The 13,643-nt window shown below is 54.5% G+C and overlaps 7 protein-coding genes across 7 annotated transcripts; 4 read left to right on the forward strand and 3 right to left on the reverse strand.

Annotated features, from left to right (window-relative positions):
* Positions 1-777: 777 nt before the first annotated feature.
* On the forward strand, positions 778-1,846 carry LY79DRAFT_578251 (mitochondrial carrier domain-containing protein; the record flags this gene model as incomplete). The annotated part of the gene is made up of 3 exons (XM_060559945.1): positions 778-863; positions 922-1,667; positions 1,728-1,846. 3 exons carry the CDS (start codon positions 778-780, stop codon positions 1,844-1,846), a joined length of 951 nt encoding a protein of 316 aa, XP_060416137.1.
* Positions 1,847-2,125: 279 nt separating this feature from the next.
* LY79DRAFT_117599 (Mak10 subunit) lies at positions 2,126-5,066 on the reverse strand. Its single transcript, XM_060550746.1, has 7 exons — positions 4,804-5,066; positions 4,631-4,750; positions 4,503-4,570; positions 4,316-4,444; positions 4,037-4,264; positions 3,525-3,986; positions 2,126-3,457 (listed from the first exon to the last, which is right to left on the reverse strand). Exons 1-7 carry the CDS (start codon positions 4,835-4,837, stop codon positions 2,222-2,224), a joined length of 2,277 nt encoding a protein of 758 aa, XP_060416138.1. The 5' UTR covers positions 4,838-5,066; the 3' UTR covers positions 2,126-2,221.
* A 390-nt stretch (positions 5,067-5,456) lies between these two features.
* On the reverse strand, positions 5,457-5,903 carry LY79DRAFT_668264 (mitochondrial ATP synthase epsilon chain-domain-containing protein; the record flags this gene model as incomplete). Its single annotated transcript, XM_060563499.1, has 3 exons — positions 5,457-5,525; positions 5,638-5,752; positions 5,872-5,903. 3 exons carry the CDS (start codon positions 5,901-5,903, stop codon positions 5,457-5,459), a joined length of 216 nt encoding a protein of 71 aa, XP_060416139.1.
* Positions 5,904-6,180: 277 nt separating this feature from the next.
* LY79DRAFT_668265 (uncharacterized protein) lies at positions 6,181-6,787 on the forward strand (the record flags this gene model as incomplete). Its single annotated transcript, XM_060563500.1, has 2 exons — positions 6,181-6,199; positions 6,285-6,787. The coding sequence occupies 2 exons, from the start codon at positions 6,181-6,183 to the stop codon at positions 6,785-6,787; spliced, it is 522 nt and encodes a 173-aa protein (XP_060416140.1).
* Positions 6,788-7,018: 231 nt separating this feature from the next.
* LY79DRAFT_117742 (uncharacterized protein) lies at positions 7,019-7,964 on the reverse strand. Its single transcript, XM_060550749.1, has 2 exons — positions 7,386-7,964; positions 7,019-7,331 (listed from the first exon to the last, which is right to left on the reverse strand). Exons 1-2 carry the CDS (start codon positions 7,792-7,794, stop codon positions 7,201-7,203), a joined length of 540 nt encoding a protein of 179 aa, XP_060416141.1. The 5' UTR covers positions 7,795-7,964; the 3' UTR covers positions 7,019-7,200.
* Positions 7,965-8,886: 922 nt separating this feature from the next.
* Positions 8,887-12,440, forward strand: LY79DRAFT_117685 (actin interacting protein 3). The gene is made up of 2 exons (XM_060550747.1): positions 8,887-9,379; positions 9,519-12,440. Exons 1-2 carry the CDS (start codon positions 9,203-9,205, stop codon positions 12,324-12,326), a joined length of 2,985 nt encoding a protein of 994 aa, XP_060416142.1. The 5' UTR covers positions 8,887-9,202; the 3' UTR covers positions 12,327-12,440.
* Positions 12,441-13,090: 650 nt separating this feature from the next.
* LY79DRAFT_668267 (uncharacterized protein) lies at positions 13,091-13,435 on the forward strand (the record flags this gene model as incomplete). The annotated part of the gene is made up of 2 exons (XM_060563501.1): positions 13,091-13,107; positions 13,186-13,435. The coding sequence occupies 2 exons, from the start codon at positions 13,091-13,093 to the stop codon at positions 13,433-13,435; spliced, it is 267 nt and encodes an 88-aa protein (XP_060416143.1).
* Between the last annotated feature and the right edge of the window lie 208 nt (positions 13,436-13,643).

The following is a 13,643-nucleotide window of genomic DNA, read 5'->3' on the forward strand; positions in this document are numbered from 1 at the left end:
ACATTTCCCCGCTGCCCCGATCTCACACTCTGTCCGGCCCAAAACCCCAAGTTGGGCTCGGACCCTTGGGCCTTTGCTGATAATGTCTTGATTGCAGAGTTTCTTCGTGGTGTAAGTAGGCACAGCCAACAGCGGGGTTTCTAAGTCGAGCCCAGATCTGCCCTGGTTTTCGATTGAGTAACCTGTAAAGGACAATTTTGAAATTTTGATTGGCCATCACGCTTTGCGGCGCATAGACACTTTTCTTTTCTTGCGTCTTCAAGAAAGCGTGTTTTCTTGAATGAAGCATATTTTGTCGGCACCCCCGAAATTCGCTCCGACCCCACGAGCTCCCGAAGGAACCCGGCCTGTCTTCCAACCCCAAAGGTCAAGGGCAGCCTAGAGGGAGGCGGTCCCCCATCACATGCGTCAGCCCCCCTTGGTCTCCTCCCTTGTCTTGTGATCGCGCATGAATTTCGCACGGTTGCAGCGATGACATAACTGGGGTAAATGTTTTTAGCGGCATGAGCAAGCCAACCCTTTCCCCCCTTCGGCATTCAAAACGTGGTTGACCTCGGCTCCCCAGAAAACCCAAAGGAATTGCCGCCCTGTTTGAGACGCAACTTTTATAATTACCAACGTCGCAACGACAATTACCATTTACATCCTCTACATCACTTTGAGTGTACTATTTTGGATGAATCGTCCCATTTCCCACAACCCTATCATCATCCTATCTGCCTAAGCTTTTTCGACAACCACACCACCTCGCTCGTACCCCCACGTAAAACAGCCACCATGTCCAAGCCAGCGCTCCCACAGAACGACAATGTCGCCCATGCCCTCGCGGGCGCCGGCGGCGGTCTCCTCTCCATGGCCTTGACGTAAGGCCATTGAACCTCTTCTGACGGCCAAGGCTCTAACCTTACGTGTGTCGCACAGCTACCCCCTCATCACCCTCTCGACCCGCGCCCAAGTGGAATCCAAGCGCGCCGACACAGCTTTCCTCACGGCCGTCCAGAAGATTGTCGCTCGTGAGGGCGTGTCGGGACTCTACTCCGGCCTCGAGTCTGCCCTTTTCGGCATCAGCGTCACCAACTTCGTCTACTACTACTGGTACGAGTGGACCCGCGCCTTCTTCGAGGCCGCCGCCGAGAAGGCCGGCCGTGCCAGTAAGAAGCTCACGACCGTCGAGTCCATGATTGCCGGCGCCATCGCCGGCTCCGCGACCGTCATCCTCACGAACCCCATTTGGGTCATCAACACCCGTATGACGACCCGCAGCAGCAGCGCCAACAAGGACGGCAAAGACGAGGAGGCGCAGACCGACAAGCCCAAGAAGGCGCCCTCCACCATCGGCACCCTGCTGGCGCTGCTCAAGAACGAGGGCCCGCAGGCGCTCTTCTCGGGCGTCATCCCCGCCCTGGTGCTCGTTATCAACCCGATCCTGCAATACACCCTGTTCGAGCAGATGAAGAACACGGTCGAGAAGAAGAGGAGGGTGACGCCGACCATCGCCTTCCTTTTGGGCGCCCTCGGCAAGCTGTTCGCGACCTCAGTCACCTACCCGTACATCACGGTCAAGAGTCAGATGCACGTTGCCGCCGGCAACGGCGAGAAGAAGGAGGGCATGTCCCAAGCCATCAGCCGGGTCATCAGGGAGGAGGGCTACGCCGGCCTGTATAAGGGTGAGTCTTTGCTTCTGTTGGAGACAGTTAATGTCGCAGCGCTAACGAAGGGGCACACAGGTATCGGGCCAAAGGTCACCCAAAGTGTGCTGACCGCCGCCTTCCTCTTTGCCTTCAAGGACGTTCTGTATGAGCAGACCATCAAGCTCAGAACGATCGCCGCCAAGAAGCGCGCATAAACGCGCCAAAGAAACTTGCTGCCTCTTCCGCATGGTCAGATATAGTTGACTAGATTTAGAGGTAGATTTTGAAGACGCATCTATATGGCAAGCAAGCTAGAGACACCACTGCATTTAAGCATGGCACCTCAGCGCATATGCCGCGTTATTATTTTTTTTGTTCGTACGACACGCACAAACTCTATCGAATTTTTGTATGGGAACTTTTTCAAACAAGGCGGGTAAGCCGTTGGCAAACGACCAGGCATGGGGTGCTAGGCGTAGTGTCACATGAAATTCCCCGGCAAGATTGGGTTGTATTTTAGGACATTTAGGATGACGGTTATCCACTACATATCTATGCTATGCCTAGGTCTGCTCTTGCGCTTCGGTTCGTCATCGAACAGGCATAATTCGCGGGACGATCCACCACTCGTGATACGACTTGTCGGGAGTCGGCACCTCGGCCTTGAGCTTCAGGTCCCCGCCGCCTTCGCCCCATTTGTCTAGCGCCTTTCGGATAGCCGAGACGGCCAAGCCCGTGGCAATGCACGACTTCAGCCCATTCTTGATGGACGGCAGCCAGCGGTCATGTGATCCGATCGAGAAAGCCTCCGCTTCGGGAAGTTTGCTCATGACCTCAAAGCCCTTTTTGGCGCCGGCAATGGCGCGGTCGGCTAGGTCCAACAGTTCGGCGCTTGGGCACTCTGCCTGCAGGGTTCCGATGGTAAACTCCTCGAAGGTCGGCAGGGAGGGTAGACCGATGATGGAGAAGGGCCTCATCCGCAGTTCATAACGGAGCTCATCGGTACTATAGGGTCGCGGAGGGGGTTTGATCAGCCTGAGGCGGTGGAGGACCGTGTAGAGACAGCAAAGAGCGTCGGAAAGGCCTTCAGTGACTGCAGCATCCAGAAGCGCCAGACGGAGAAAGGCCAGAGACTTTGCGTACTGCGATTCCGCGGTCGGCGTGAGACGCTGTCTGCCCGAGCGAGCCTGGTTGAGGCTCTGGACGACGAAGGACTTTATGCGCTCGACGTGCTGGAGGCGGTTCTTGGCCAGATAGTTCAGGTACCAGTACATGCCCGCCAACTCGTCCGGCTGGTAGACCTCGAGCTCGAAGCCGAGCTGGACGATCCACTCCATCTGCTTTACCTTGTACAGGTACGCCCACGACGACAGCGGCAGAGGCCAGGTCTCGACTGGCCCAGAGGCAGACTGGTAGACCAGGGGCTGCTCCTTGGTCTCCTGCTGGATGATCTGGTCGATATCTTCAGCGTCGAACTGTAGGTTCTCCCAGTCGCGCACGATGTGGCAGAGGGTCCTGCGCACGCGACACCGGTTTTGACAGAAAGTGCGCAGGATATCGAGATAGGGCTGGGCGGCGCGCTGGCGAAAGACCTCCATCTGGTTCGCAATGGTGAAGCGCGGGTCCTGGATGGCTTCGATCTCGTCATTGTCGCGGTCAAGAAGTGGGCTATTGGGCAGGGAGACGATGGAGAAGTCGTCGTCGAGAAGTTGGCGGATGCTCTTGTGGCCAAGGACCTCCATGTCCTTGAACAAGAAGCTTTGGAGGAGAGTGCGGACAAAGATCAGGGGCTGAGGCTTCTTCGCTTGAAAAGTCGTCACGTATGTCTAGCGGGCAGTCAGTAACGACGCAGTCGCAGTCGGGGTAGGGAATAGGGTGTGGACATGTATGTACCTGAAGGCAGATGGAGTCCGTATAGTCGAGGACCCCTATAACCTCAAGGCCATCGCTGATGATCTTCGTCAGGTGCCCAAAGGCGTCGTCAAAGCTGATCTCAACAATGGGGCGCGGAGGCATCGTGCTGGCGAGTTTGCGTTGAAGCTTGGCACTACAAGCCTCTGGAACAGGGTTTCCCAGCGCATGAGTGCTCTTGATCCTCGGTAACATATCATAAGCCTCTTTCCAGGGGCTCCTAATACGGTCCGGTTCCGTCCGATACTGGGTGTGGTCGATCGCTGCCAGGAGCGTGTATCGGAAGAGCAGCCTGGTGTGGAGGGCGTCAATGATGTCTTGCGACACCGAGTCCGAGAGCTGCCGCAAGACAAAGCTCGCCTCCTCGAGGATTTCGCGTACGGAATCAATGCTGAAATCATCGAGTAAAACCCTATTGTAGGTATTCGTAACGAAATCTTCTTCCTGCATAGACGGTTAGCCAAATCATTCCACGGGAGCGTTAGCAAACCCACCTCATAGAAATGCTCGTTCTTGATTCTCTCGTTAACATTTCCGCATGTCTTGAGCAGTCCTAAGCAATATGCTCGGAGGACGGTATGCATCGGTGATGGCGGCGTGCCGTTGGCATTCCTAATGAAATGTGCATCGTCCAGGGTGGCCGGTTTGGGCATGAGGATTGACTCAACGTAGACACTTGTGAACAGAGTCTGGGAGAGAGGGTAGCCAACGTGCCATGACATCTGTGGCCATGTCAGTGGGGGCTAGATGAAAATATAGTCTTCGGTGCCGACCTCATGGCAAAGCAACTGGTCAATTATGCCAAGAACTTCCTCAGGGAGGAGGGGGCGTGACACATCGTAGTCGACATCGAGCGAGTCCTCCGCCTCTAAACACCCACTGTCCATTTTTGGGTCCATGATCTGTCCATGATTTCAGCAGGCTGTTCAGGGCGGCCTGCAAATGGCTTTCGTGACGTACCTCGAGAGCCCCAACGGACTCAAACAGCGTGAAGAAGCCATCCTTGACCAGCTCGCCGGGGGGGAGCGCTGCGCATAGTCAGATCGTCTGCTCTGTTGGGTATTGGGGACTTTGCGTATGCATCTCACTTTCGGCAGCTGCTGTGAATTTTGATGTGATATCAAAAGCTACAATGCCGTTGCCCGGTGGCTTGGTTGGCGGCGGATGTGGGGGTTCACGCCCTTGCTCAAGCGAAAGCCTTGAAATATCTAGGGGATAGTGAGTGGTGCGAACACGAAATCTTCCCGTGGCGAGTTCTTACCTTCGGACACTGCGAAGCCGGATGGGATGGCCATAGTGGCAACTCTTCATGAGGCTCTGTTGAGTGAGTGCGTTGAGTGCAGGTTTAGTGAGGTCACAGCGGCTATCCGTCCAGTCATGGATATGCCCTTGATAAAAAAAGACCTCAGTAAGGTTGAATGCTTCGCGTAACCCAGGCGGATAAAAAAAAAAGATAATTAAATTCAACGAGCGATTGGAAATAAAGTACCGCAATCACGTCTCTACTGTTCTGGAGATATTACGGATTTGGTTGTTTCGTGGTAGTTGCAACGGGGACATGGATTGATCACAACCGAGTTTGCCCGGCGGCGGGCAAATTTGGTGAGTGGAGGAATGGCACGCCCAACGACACTCTGGCGCCTCAGCCGACATCGCAACATTTCAAGGCCAGTCCCTCCCCACCAGCACATTTAGAAACACCAAAATCTAGGACGGCATTTCGAATTGATAGATTATGCCACTTTCTGATATGTTACAGCAGCTCACTGCCTAGGAGCTGGCGGGTATTCGGAGGAGGATCCGCGCATTCACGTCCTTTCGCCACCAATTCCCATCTATCCCTCGATAACTTCGGATGCATCTCCTTCTCCAACTTCACACGTCTAATTCTTGGGCGGAAAAAGTCGAGCTGCTTTACGAGGAGGTGGCAGGGGCGGCGGGAGTAGCCTGGGACAGAGGCTTGGGCTCGCCCTGCTTGGCGTTCTGTGTTGCGGTATTTCAGGTCAGCCATCTCTTGTGTTCTCGCTGCCAAACCGTATCATGGGCCATCGGTATCGCAGTTCGGGAAGGGGGAAGGGCGTCGGTGTTTTCTCACCTCCCACTTGGCAAAACGGAGCTCCGTCTCTCCGCGGCGCTCGGCGAGGATTCTCTTGTCCTCCTTCAGGCTGCGGCGCACGACGCGCGAGGCGACGGCGAGGTAGCGGTTGTAGCTGCAAATTGGGGGTTGTTGGGTTAGCTTTTTCCTCTCCTGTGTCCAAAACCTCGACCGCGTTCTGCTCCAACCGACAAGCGGGTGCAAAAAGAGATTGAGGGTCGTCAATTGACTCACGTGAGACCGGCGGCTTTCCAGGCGAAGACCATTTTGGCGGTTGTATGGATTTGTTGATGAACGTGGGTATGGGGTGGCAGCTCTGGGGGTATGATCAATTGAAGGTTTCTAGATTCCGAAGCGCAAGCTCCGAGTTGGATGCCTTCGATGGCCTCAGGCAGAAACATCGACTCACGGGATAGTGACTCCACCCTCTATTGCTCCAGGTCTCTCTAGCAGCAGCTCGGCCCGGACCACTCAGGATTGGTTTTGGACGATTGACTACCCTTCTATTAACAGTTCTGGAAAGCCATTCGTATTTTCTCTCCCATGCCCAACATTTTCTCCGGTTCGATACCAAACCATAGTCTTTTTTAACAGGATCGACGGCCTGCCATGTAAATGTAATCCCGAAAATATCTCACCTCCTACAGAGGCCGTGCCGTTTAGCGTCTCCTACGCTCGTACTGAGCCACAGAGCCACTTAGATGGACAGTACATAGCGATTATCGACAAGTACGAAAAGCCCTGGTCCATCAAGTCCGCGACCGGTCCTGCTAGTAAGTTCCAAGAGCTACCGGAGATTGGTTGGTTGAAGCTGTGCGAGATTTTCAATGGGTCTCTTTCTAAAGGCATAGTGAAAGTCCGCATACTGCTGTCACCACACGTCAAGCTACTATGGACCGGTATAAGAGTACACGACCTGAGCATCCCGATCACGGTCAAGAAGACTCATATCCCCTACAAGCTGGCCAACAGCGGCGGCGTCTTTTCCAACTGTGACGGGAAGCGGTCCGTTATTCACCAGACGGGCGGCGAAAGCCTGAGCGTGTGCGCATCAACCAATAGCAGCGGCGAGGATTGTGCCTCCCCCGACGTCTGCGGATACGATTCGGGAGACCTAGAGACCGTCAAGAAGGCATTGTTCATTGTGTAGCATGGCTGGAGTCCGGAACTGACAGAAGTCATCGTCACAGTGGAAGGTAACTGCACGCCAAGATCGCTCTGCATGGACCCGGTAGGCTTCAAATGGCCGCTTCGGCGCGGTTTCAAGATCAACGGGGACGCGACGCACTCGATTACGACCTTTGTCTATGAAGGTGTCAATGTCGCGTTCAAGGACGCGATCAGGCTGGTGGGTGCCATTATCGCTGCAGCGCACGTGAAAAGACCGAGACTTTGGGAAGGACATGTTCGGGTGTGCGGGCTAACGGAGGAGCTTATGCACGACTTCGTATCCATGTCGGGGCGCACCGGGAACAACCATCTCGGGCTCGATCACGAGGTTGGTCAAGTTCTAGACCCCTTGGTTGTTGCATCCACTGGCAGCTGGCATGGCGCACTCGTACTTTATTTTTCATGCGCCAGTAGCGGGCGGCTTGGAGCAGAGGGGGTGATAGGAGCGGCTGCTTTATGTGCAAAGGGCAAACGAAGCATGATGGATTGAGAGTCGGCTAAGGTCCCTGCTACCCATGATTTTGCTTTATCCCGTATTAGTTACCCATGTCGTCGGGATGGTTGATCAAAAGTGCTACCTGACGTGCCAACTTTGGGTGACTTGTGAGCTCGACAGTTCGTTTGTAGATCATGGGGAACATCATCAAGAAGGATTGACGGAACGAAGCAGTAAGCCTGCAAGACAATTGCATCTCCTGATGTGATGATAGGCCCAAGTCCGTGGAGTGCCTGGCCGCGTTGAATTATTGAAACGCCAGGCTTGTCTTCCCCTAACAATGACTCGCAGGGTTCGGGCCTCGAGCGAAGGTCGGTTGACTTGGTGTGCTGACAACAGAAGAACAAAGAAGCTAGGATGCACCGGCCTACTAACTCTTCATTGGCGTCTGAACAAGAGGGGCAACGCATCAAGCTAGAATAAGCAACGCCTGGACTGGACTTCTTTTCGTTGCGAATACGGATACATTGGATAGAGATTCGAGCATCCATTGTGATAGCAAGGTAGATAGATAAGCTTTTTGAACATGTACTGAGGAAGCTAGGAGAGATTGGACTTGCTGCTGAGGTTGCATTTGGAGGAGACGTCACAGACTGACGTTGTTTGAAAACATTCCAGAGTGTTTCATCTTAGAGATTACGTGTAGGTAGTGCATGTATTTGGCTCAAGGGGTAGGAGATGGTTCGAGGTGCGAAAGGTGGATGGATATGATTAGAGAGCGGAATGGCATGTCGGGTGGCTGGTAACCGGGGCACGTGTGCGTCCTGGGTCGGGGATCTGACAAGGATGACAAGCCATTGAGGAAGTGTATACACCAATCAGAAGGCTGTACTATGGCCCACTGTCAGGATGAGGTGACGAACAGCAGCGGACTGGAACTGGGGACGGACACAAGGGCACCACAAGGTGACGAGCGTGTCTCCCATATTGTACTCCGTACCCGACTGAGTCTTTGACTGGGGGGTGTTTGTCAGAGTTGAGAGGGTGAATGAGGCACAAGAAGGGGCAAAGAAGCAGTGGTAATAGCAGGCACAAGTGAAGAGGTGAAGGAGTGAACGCCTGTACCTGCGGGTGTAAAGTGTGCTCCAGCGGGCCTTTCCTGGAGCTTTGGGCCTGGATGCTGGGTCTTTGGGCGCCAAAAGCTAAGGGCAAGCAAGACTCTCTCCGCTTTCCGAACACGGTTCGACATTGCATATACAGATACTTATGTGTACGTGCTCTGGGACCTGTAACCTCGTACATACATACCTTAGGAGGTAGACACATGCCTTTACCCTAAATCCCATCTACCTCATAATTGCTTTGGCCTTTGCATTGCACTGCATTGCGCTCTGGCATCTGCAACCGACAGCTGTCCAACCTTTTTTTTTTTTAGACACCCTCTGACACCCGCGCACCCAATCGGTTACGCACAACGTTAACGGAAATAACCACAGCAAGACGTCAGCAAGGCATTACTTGCTCCATCGAGGGGCTCACTCAGTGTCACTCAGTGCCTCTCCCTCAATCTCCAACGCGTTATCGCCGCTACTTCTACAGCTTTCATCCCTTCACAGCATCCTGACCAGGCGATTCCCTACTGCCAAGCGCCACTTGCAACCTTCCTGCTCACTGGATTAACGTCCATCAGGAAAGCTTGACATTCTTCATCTACCTAGGCAATCCAACAAAGTTCGCAATCGCAACCTTACTTTCTTGTAGCATGGTTGGCAACCATCCTTTCGAATAACTCCGACCTCCCCGATCGATCGATCACATTACTCCTACACCCTTCTTCCAGCCTTGCGTTCATATTGTCTTGGGTACCTTGAACTGGCAGTGGACAATCTGGTTGGGGAAGAAGAAGACAGAGGAGGACAAGAGAAACGCTACAACGACGACAACCCTTCGATCTGAGCAATGATGCAGGCACCAGGCTCCTCACAGCGCATGCAACGGCGCTCCCCAGGTGCTGATCCTGGCCCTCCGCCAAATGTGCCAGCTCGCTCAATATCACCAGCCATGGGGATGCAGCCCAGGGCTTCCAACGCCTCAAACCGATCTGCCCCGCCGAATGGTGGGATGCGGAGATCAAATGTGAGTCTGATTGCACATTCCAGCGACTAGCAGCTCGTCTCCGGACGCTGGCCTATTGCAAAATATCATCCTCACAACAGACTTGTCGCTCTTACTCCCTCATTTATTATAACGGTAACTAACAGATCCTTCCCAACAGAACTCTACTAGCTCAGCCATGCCTTTATCGCAAATCGAGAAGAGCGTCACCCACCTGCTTGTCGCGACTAAGCAGCTACTAGAGACCCTGACACAATGGTCGCGTGGCCAAGCAACCGATGGCCAGGTATCCGATGTGTACGTCAGACTGGGATACGAGTTCAACATGGCCTGTCGAGCTTTCACGGCCATCAACGTGGATACCTCCGACCTGGGCAATGTCCCCGAGCTGCTACGAAGCATATTAGAAGCCACTCTAAGCCAAGAAGCAAGCACCGAGAGCTTGGAGAAGTACCTTCCCCGTATTCGGGATATCATTATCAACCTGCTCCACGGACTGAAGCGCAAGCAGCAAAAGCTGCGGCAAAAGCAACCAAAGGACAGGGAGAGCGGGGGCTCAGCAGGCGCACCCGAGCGGACGACGAGCACGAGTACGATGGGTAGCGCGAGTACTGGCTTGACGAATCTGCTGGAGGAGGGCATACAGAACGGATACCGGCCAGACCCGCAGAGGGAATCTTCCATGTCAGCCGGCGCCCCAACAATCACATCTCCGAGCCGTCGCTACATACCGCCAAGAGACCAGTCGCGCGGCTCCCTCAACTCGGAGCAGTCTTCCCTGTCCAGCAACACGATGCAGAACATACCCGTTGTGCCGCCGTACCCCGGCGACGAGGCGTCGGCGCCCTCTGCACCGTTGGTAGAGGCCATTGCCGAATCATTCCCGCCACCGCCGCCACCTCCGAAGCAGCAATCGAGTGCGTTCGCCGCTCTGCAGAAAGGAGGAGACCTGGAAAGAAGAGCATCGCGGCGATATTCGCAATATCAAATATCCAAGCACCTAGGCAGCGCCATGAATGGCGTGCCTATGCTGCCGTCACAGAACTCTCCCATACCCAACCGTGGCCGAGGTGAAGTGCGAGAGTCTCTGCGTGCCGTGCAGACTCGGGAGACTGTCCGTCAAAACCGTGCCTCGAAGCAGCCGCAGTTAGATGCGTCACCCGTCAGGGCTCCAAGTCGTACCAAGGAAGCGCTTCCGTCCGAAGCGCCGATAGCCAGGCCCGAGAGCCCGACGCTTCAGACACCCGAAGACAAGTATCCCAAAGCTAGCGCTACGTTAAAGGGTCCTCTGAGCGATGAGCTCCCCATCATGTCTCCTGATGACGATCGCAAACCTGAGCCACCCAGCAAGGACGAGCCCAAGGAGCCGCCACATGCTAAGACGCCCGAAAAGAAGCGAGACACCGCCTTTCTTCACGAGCAATCACCGCCGTTGACGACCGACCTAACTTTATTTTTGCAGTACAAGTCAAAGGTCAAGAAGTTCGTGCTGCCTGAGGGCTACAGCGAGCTCTCTATTGGCCGTCTCCAGTTAGCATTCATTGAGAAGTTCTCCTGGAACACGCATGCCAATGGTGCCGACCTGCCGGAAATTTACATCCAAGACCCCGTTTCAGGGGTCAGACACGAGCTTGAGGACCTTTCGGACATCAAGGATCGAACAGTCCTGGTGTTGAACGTCGAGCCGCTTGACGAAGTCAAACGACACATTGACGAGGGCATTGGGCAACTCAAGAAGATCGTACAGGATGTGAAGCAGAACATGGATGATCAGGGCTTGGCGATACAGCGAGTCTCTGAGCGTCAACAGGAGGCAGCCGCAGAGATGGCGAGGCTGGCTTCCGCTCCACCTGTTGTCTCAGCGCCTGCTGACGGGTCCAGGTCTGTTGGTGGCCGAAAGCTCGCTGCTGGACACGTTACCGAAATCCAAAGCCTTCGCCGTGACCTGGCAGTCATGCGTCAGGCGTACTCCAATTTCCAGTCGGAGATTCAAGGTTCCATGTCTGCTATCCGCTCCAAGGCGAGTAACGTCAAGGCTGCAGTTGTCAAGGCCTCGATCCCTAGCATCGAAGGCGAAACCGGTCATGCCTACGTTACCAAGGGCCGCGAACAGCTCAATGCTGACTCTGACCGACTTGTCGCCAAGGTCGACGACCTGCAAGACCTGGTGGAGGACCTCAGGAAAGATGTGGTTCACCGTGGCGTGCGGCCGCTACCTAGGCAACTGGAGACCGTGGCCATGGACATTACAAAACTTTCAAAGGAGCTCAAGAAGGTGGAGGATTACATGAAGGAAGAGAAGCCTATCTGGACCAAGATCTGGGAGAAGGAGTTGGAGGACGTCTGCAAGGGCCGTGATGAGCTGCGTCTTATGGAGGACCTCATGATCGATCTGCAGGACGATTTAGAGAAGGCATCAGAGACATTTGCACTAGTTGAGCAGGCCACCAAGGAGCAGCTGAAGGACAACGGAACCACCGCCAGCGCCGGTACCGCTCGCAGCTTCTCCAAGGGCCTAAACAACCTAGGAAACAGCTCCGACCCCAACGCAGCCAAGGACGGCGTCCTCGGGGAGGTGAGGGCACTACAGCCCAACCACGAAAATCGACTCGAAGCCATCGAGCGGGCAGAAAAGCTGAGACAAAAGGAGCTTGAGGGCCGAAAGGGTAATGAGCTCCAGAGAGAGCTCTCAAGCTTTGTGGAGGAGGGCAAACTGAAGAAGTCCGGCGGTTTTGAGGAGGTAGAGAGAGCCCGGAAGGCCAAGGACGACATGATCAGGAAGCAAGTCTGGGAGAGGCAGAATGGCATCATCGCCGAGGAGGGAGAAGAAGAAGAAGAAGAAGAAGTCGAATACGAAGAGGTAGAAGAGGAAGAGGAAGAAGAAGAAGAGCCAGGGGAGGCCGGCGGCGATGAGGCTGTGGGCGAGGCAGACAAGGCCGCTGCGCCGACGGCACCACCAGCGGCGTAGATTAAGGCTCTACGCGTGCGTCATGCTCGCAAAGAGGGCATCTCAACCCCTATTTACTCTGCACATTTTCCTCATCCCATGGGCCTCTTTCTCTCTACATGCCCAGATCTCGCATAGTGGAGTACGGGTCACGGTTTTTGCTTATCGAATTCTACACTCGTAATGCAGGATACAGTTGGTTGCCGGCTGACTGCGTGGTCTCTTTTTTCGCAGGTCAATCTCGGGTTTTAGCGAAGGCGAATTATGAACATTGAATTCTGTAGTGAGCATATCTCCCTACCTTCGATGTGTAATGTTGCACGCGGTCTATCGTGAACTTGAAATTGCCACGGAGCAACCACAGTCAACATGTGTCCGGTCGAGATTCGCCACGGGGTGACTACATAAGCACGAGGTGTCGATCGGATCGAGCTTCGGCCGCTTCGCTCTGTAAGCCGAGGTATTCCACGGAACCGAAAGCCACCAGTCCACAAACTCAGATAGCCCCGCCAGAAACGACACCAAAGGACATTCCATGATGACGGAAATGTATGGGAGTGTAATATTCAGGGCGGTTCCTCCTACGTATGGTTGAGATGTATACAAATATCGACAAAGGTCTTCTTTCAAAAACGGAACGGCATCGAAACAGGGTGTTTGACGGAATATCACAATCAAACAACAACCGCTTGAGGACAATTACCACGCATTCATTTTTTCCTTCTAATGCTGGATTCAATCCTCCCCTCCTGCCGAGTTGCTTCCAAAATATAACACTAGGCAAGATGTCTTTCTTCGAAGAGTACTTACCCTGGGCGTAGACCTCGCGAAGTACATGCAGACCAACATCTTCGGACCCCTGGGCCTCACGTCCTTCAAGGGGCGCGGACTGGCCCCTGAGCTGCCGGGACCCGTCGACAAGCAGGATGGTCTACCACGCCGGTCTCGACCTCGAAGCCGGTGTCGCGTCACCCCTGGGAGGCCAAAGTGTGTACGGGCGGATGGACGAGCTCGCCCGGATTCTGCACTTCCTCCTCGCCGGCGATGGAAGGCTCCTGCGGCCGGTGACCGCAGCGGTCATGTTCGAGCCGCAGCTGGATGGGGCGTCGAGGAGGGCCCTGCTGCGCTAGATGGAGGATCCCTCGTGGAACGGGAACGCCCACCCGCACCGGAAGAGGGGGACAGGGCGGTGAATATCTACTGGGTGAGTCCCGCACGTTTATTCATATATCACTTTACTTATTCCTATACTTAGTGTGCCCCTCTCTCCATTTCTTGACAGCGAACTAACTGATTTGACCTCAAACCCAGTAGGTCGATCGCGAGGCCGGTCTCACC

Source organism: Colletotrichum navitas (assembly GCF_030913465.1).
Source record: "Colletotrichum navitas strain CBS 125086 chromosome Unknown LY79scaffold_17, whole genome shotgun sequence".
Classification (NCBI taxonomy): Eukaryota; Fungi; Ascomycota; class Sordariomycetes; order Glomerellales; family Glomerellaceae; genus Colletotrichum; species Colletotrichum navitas.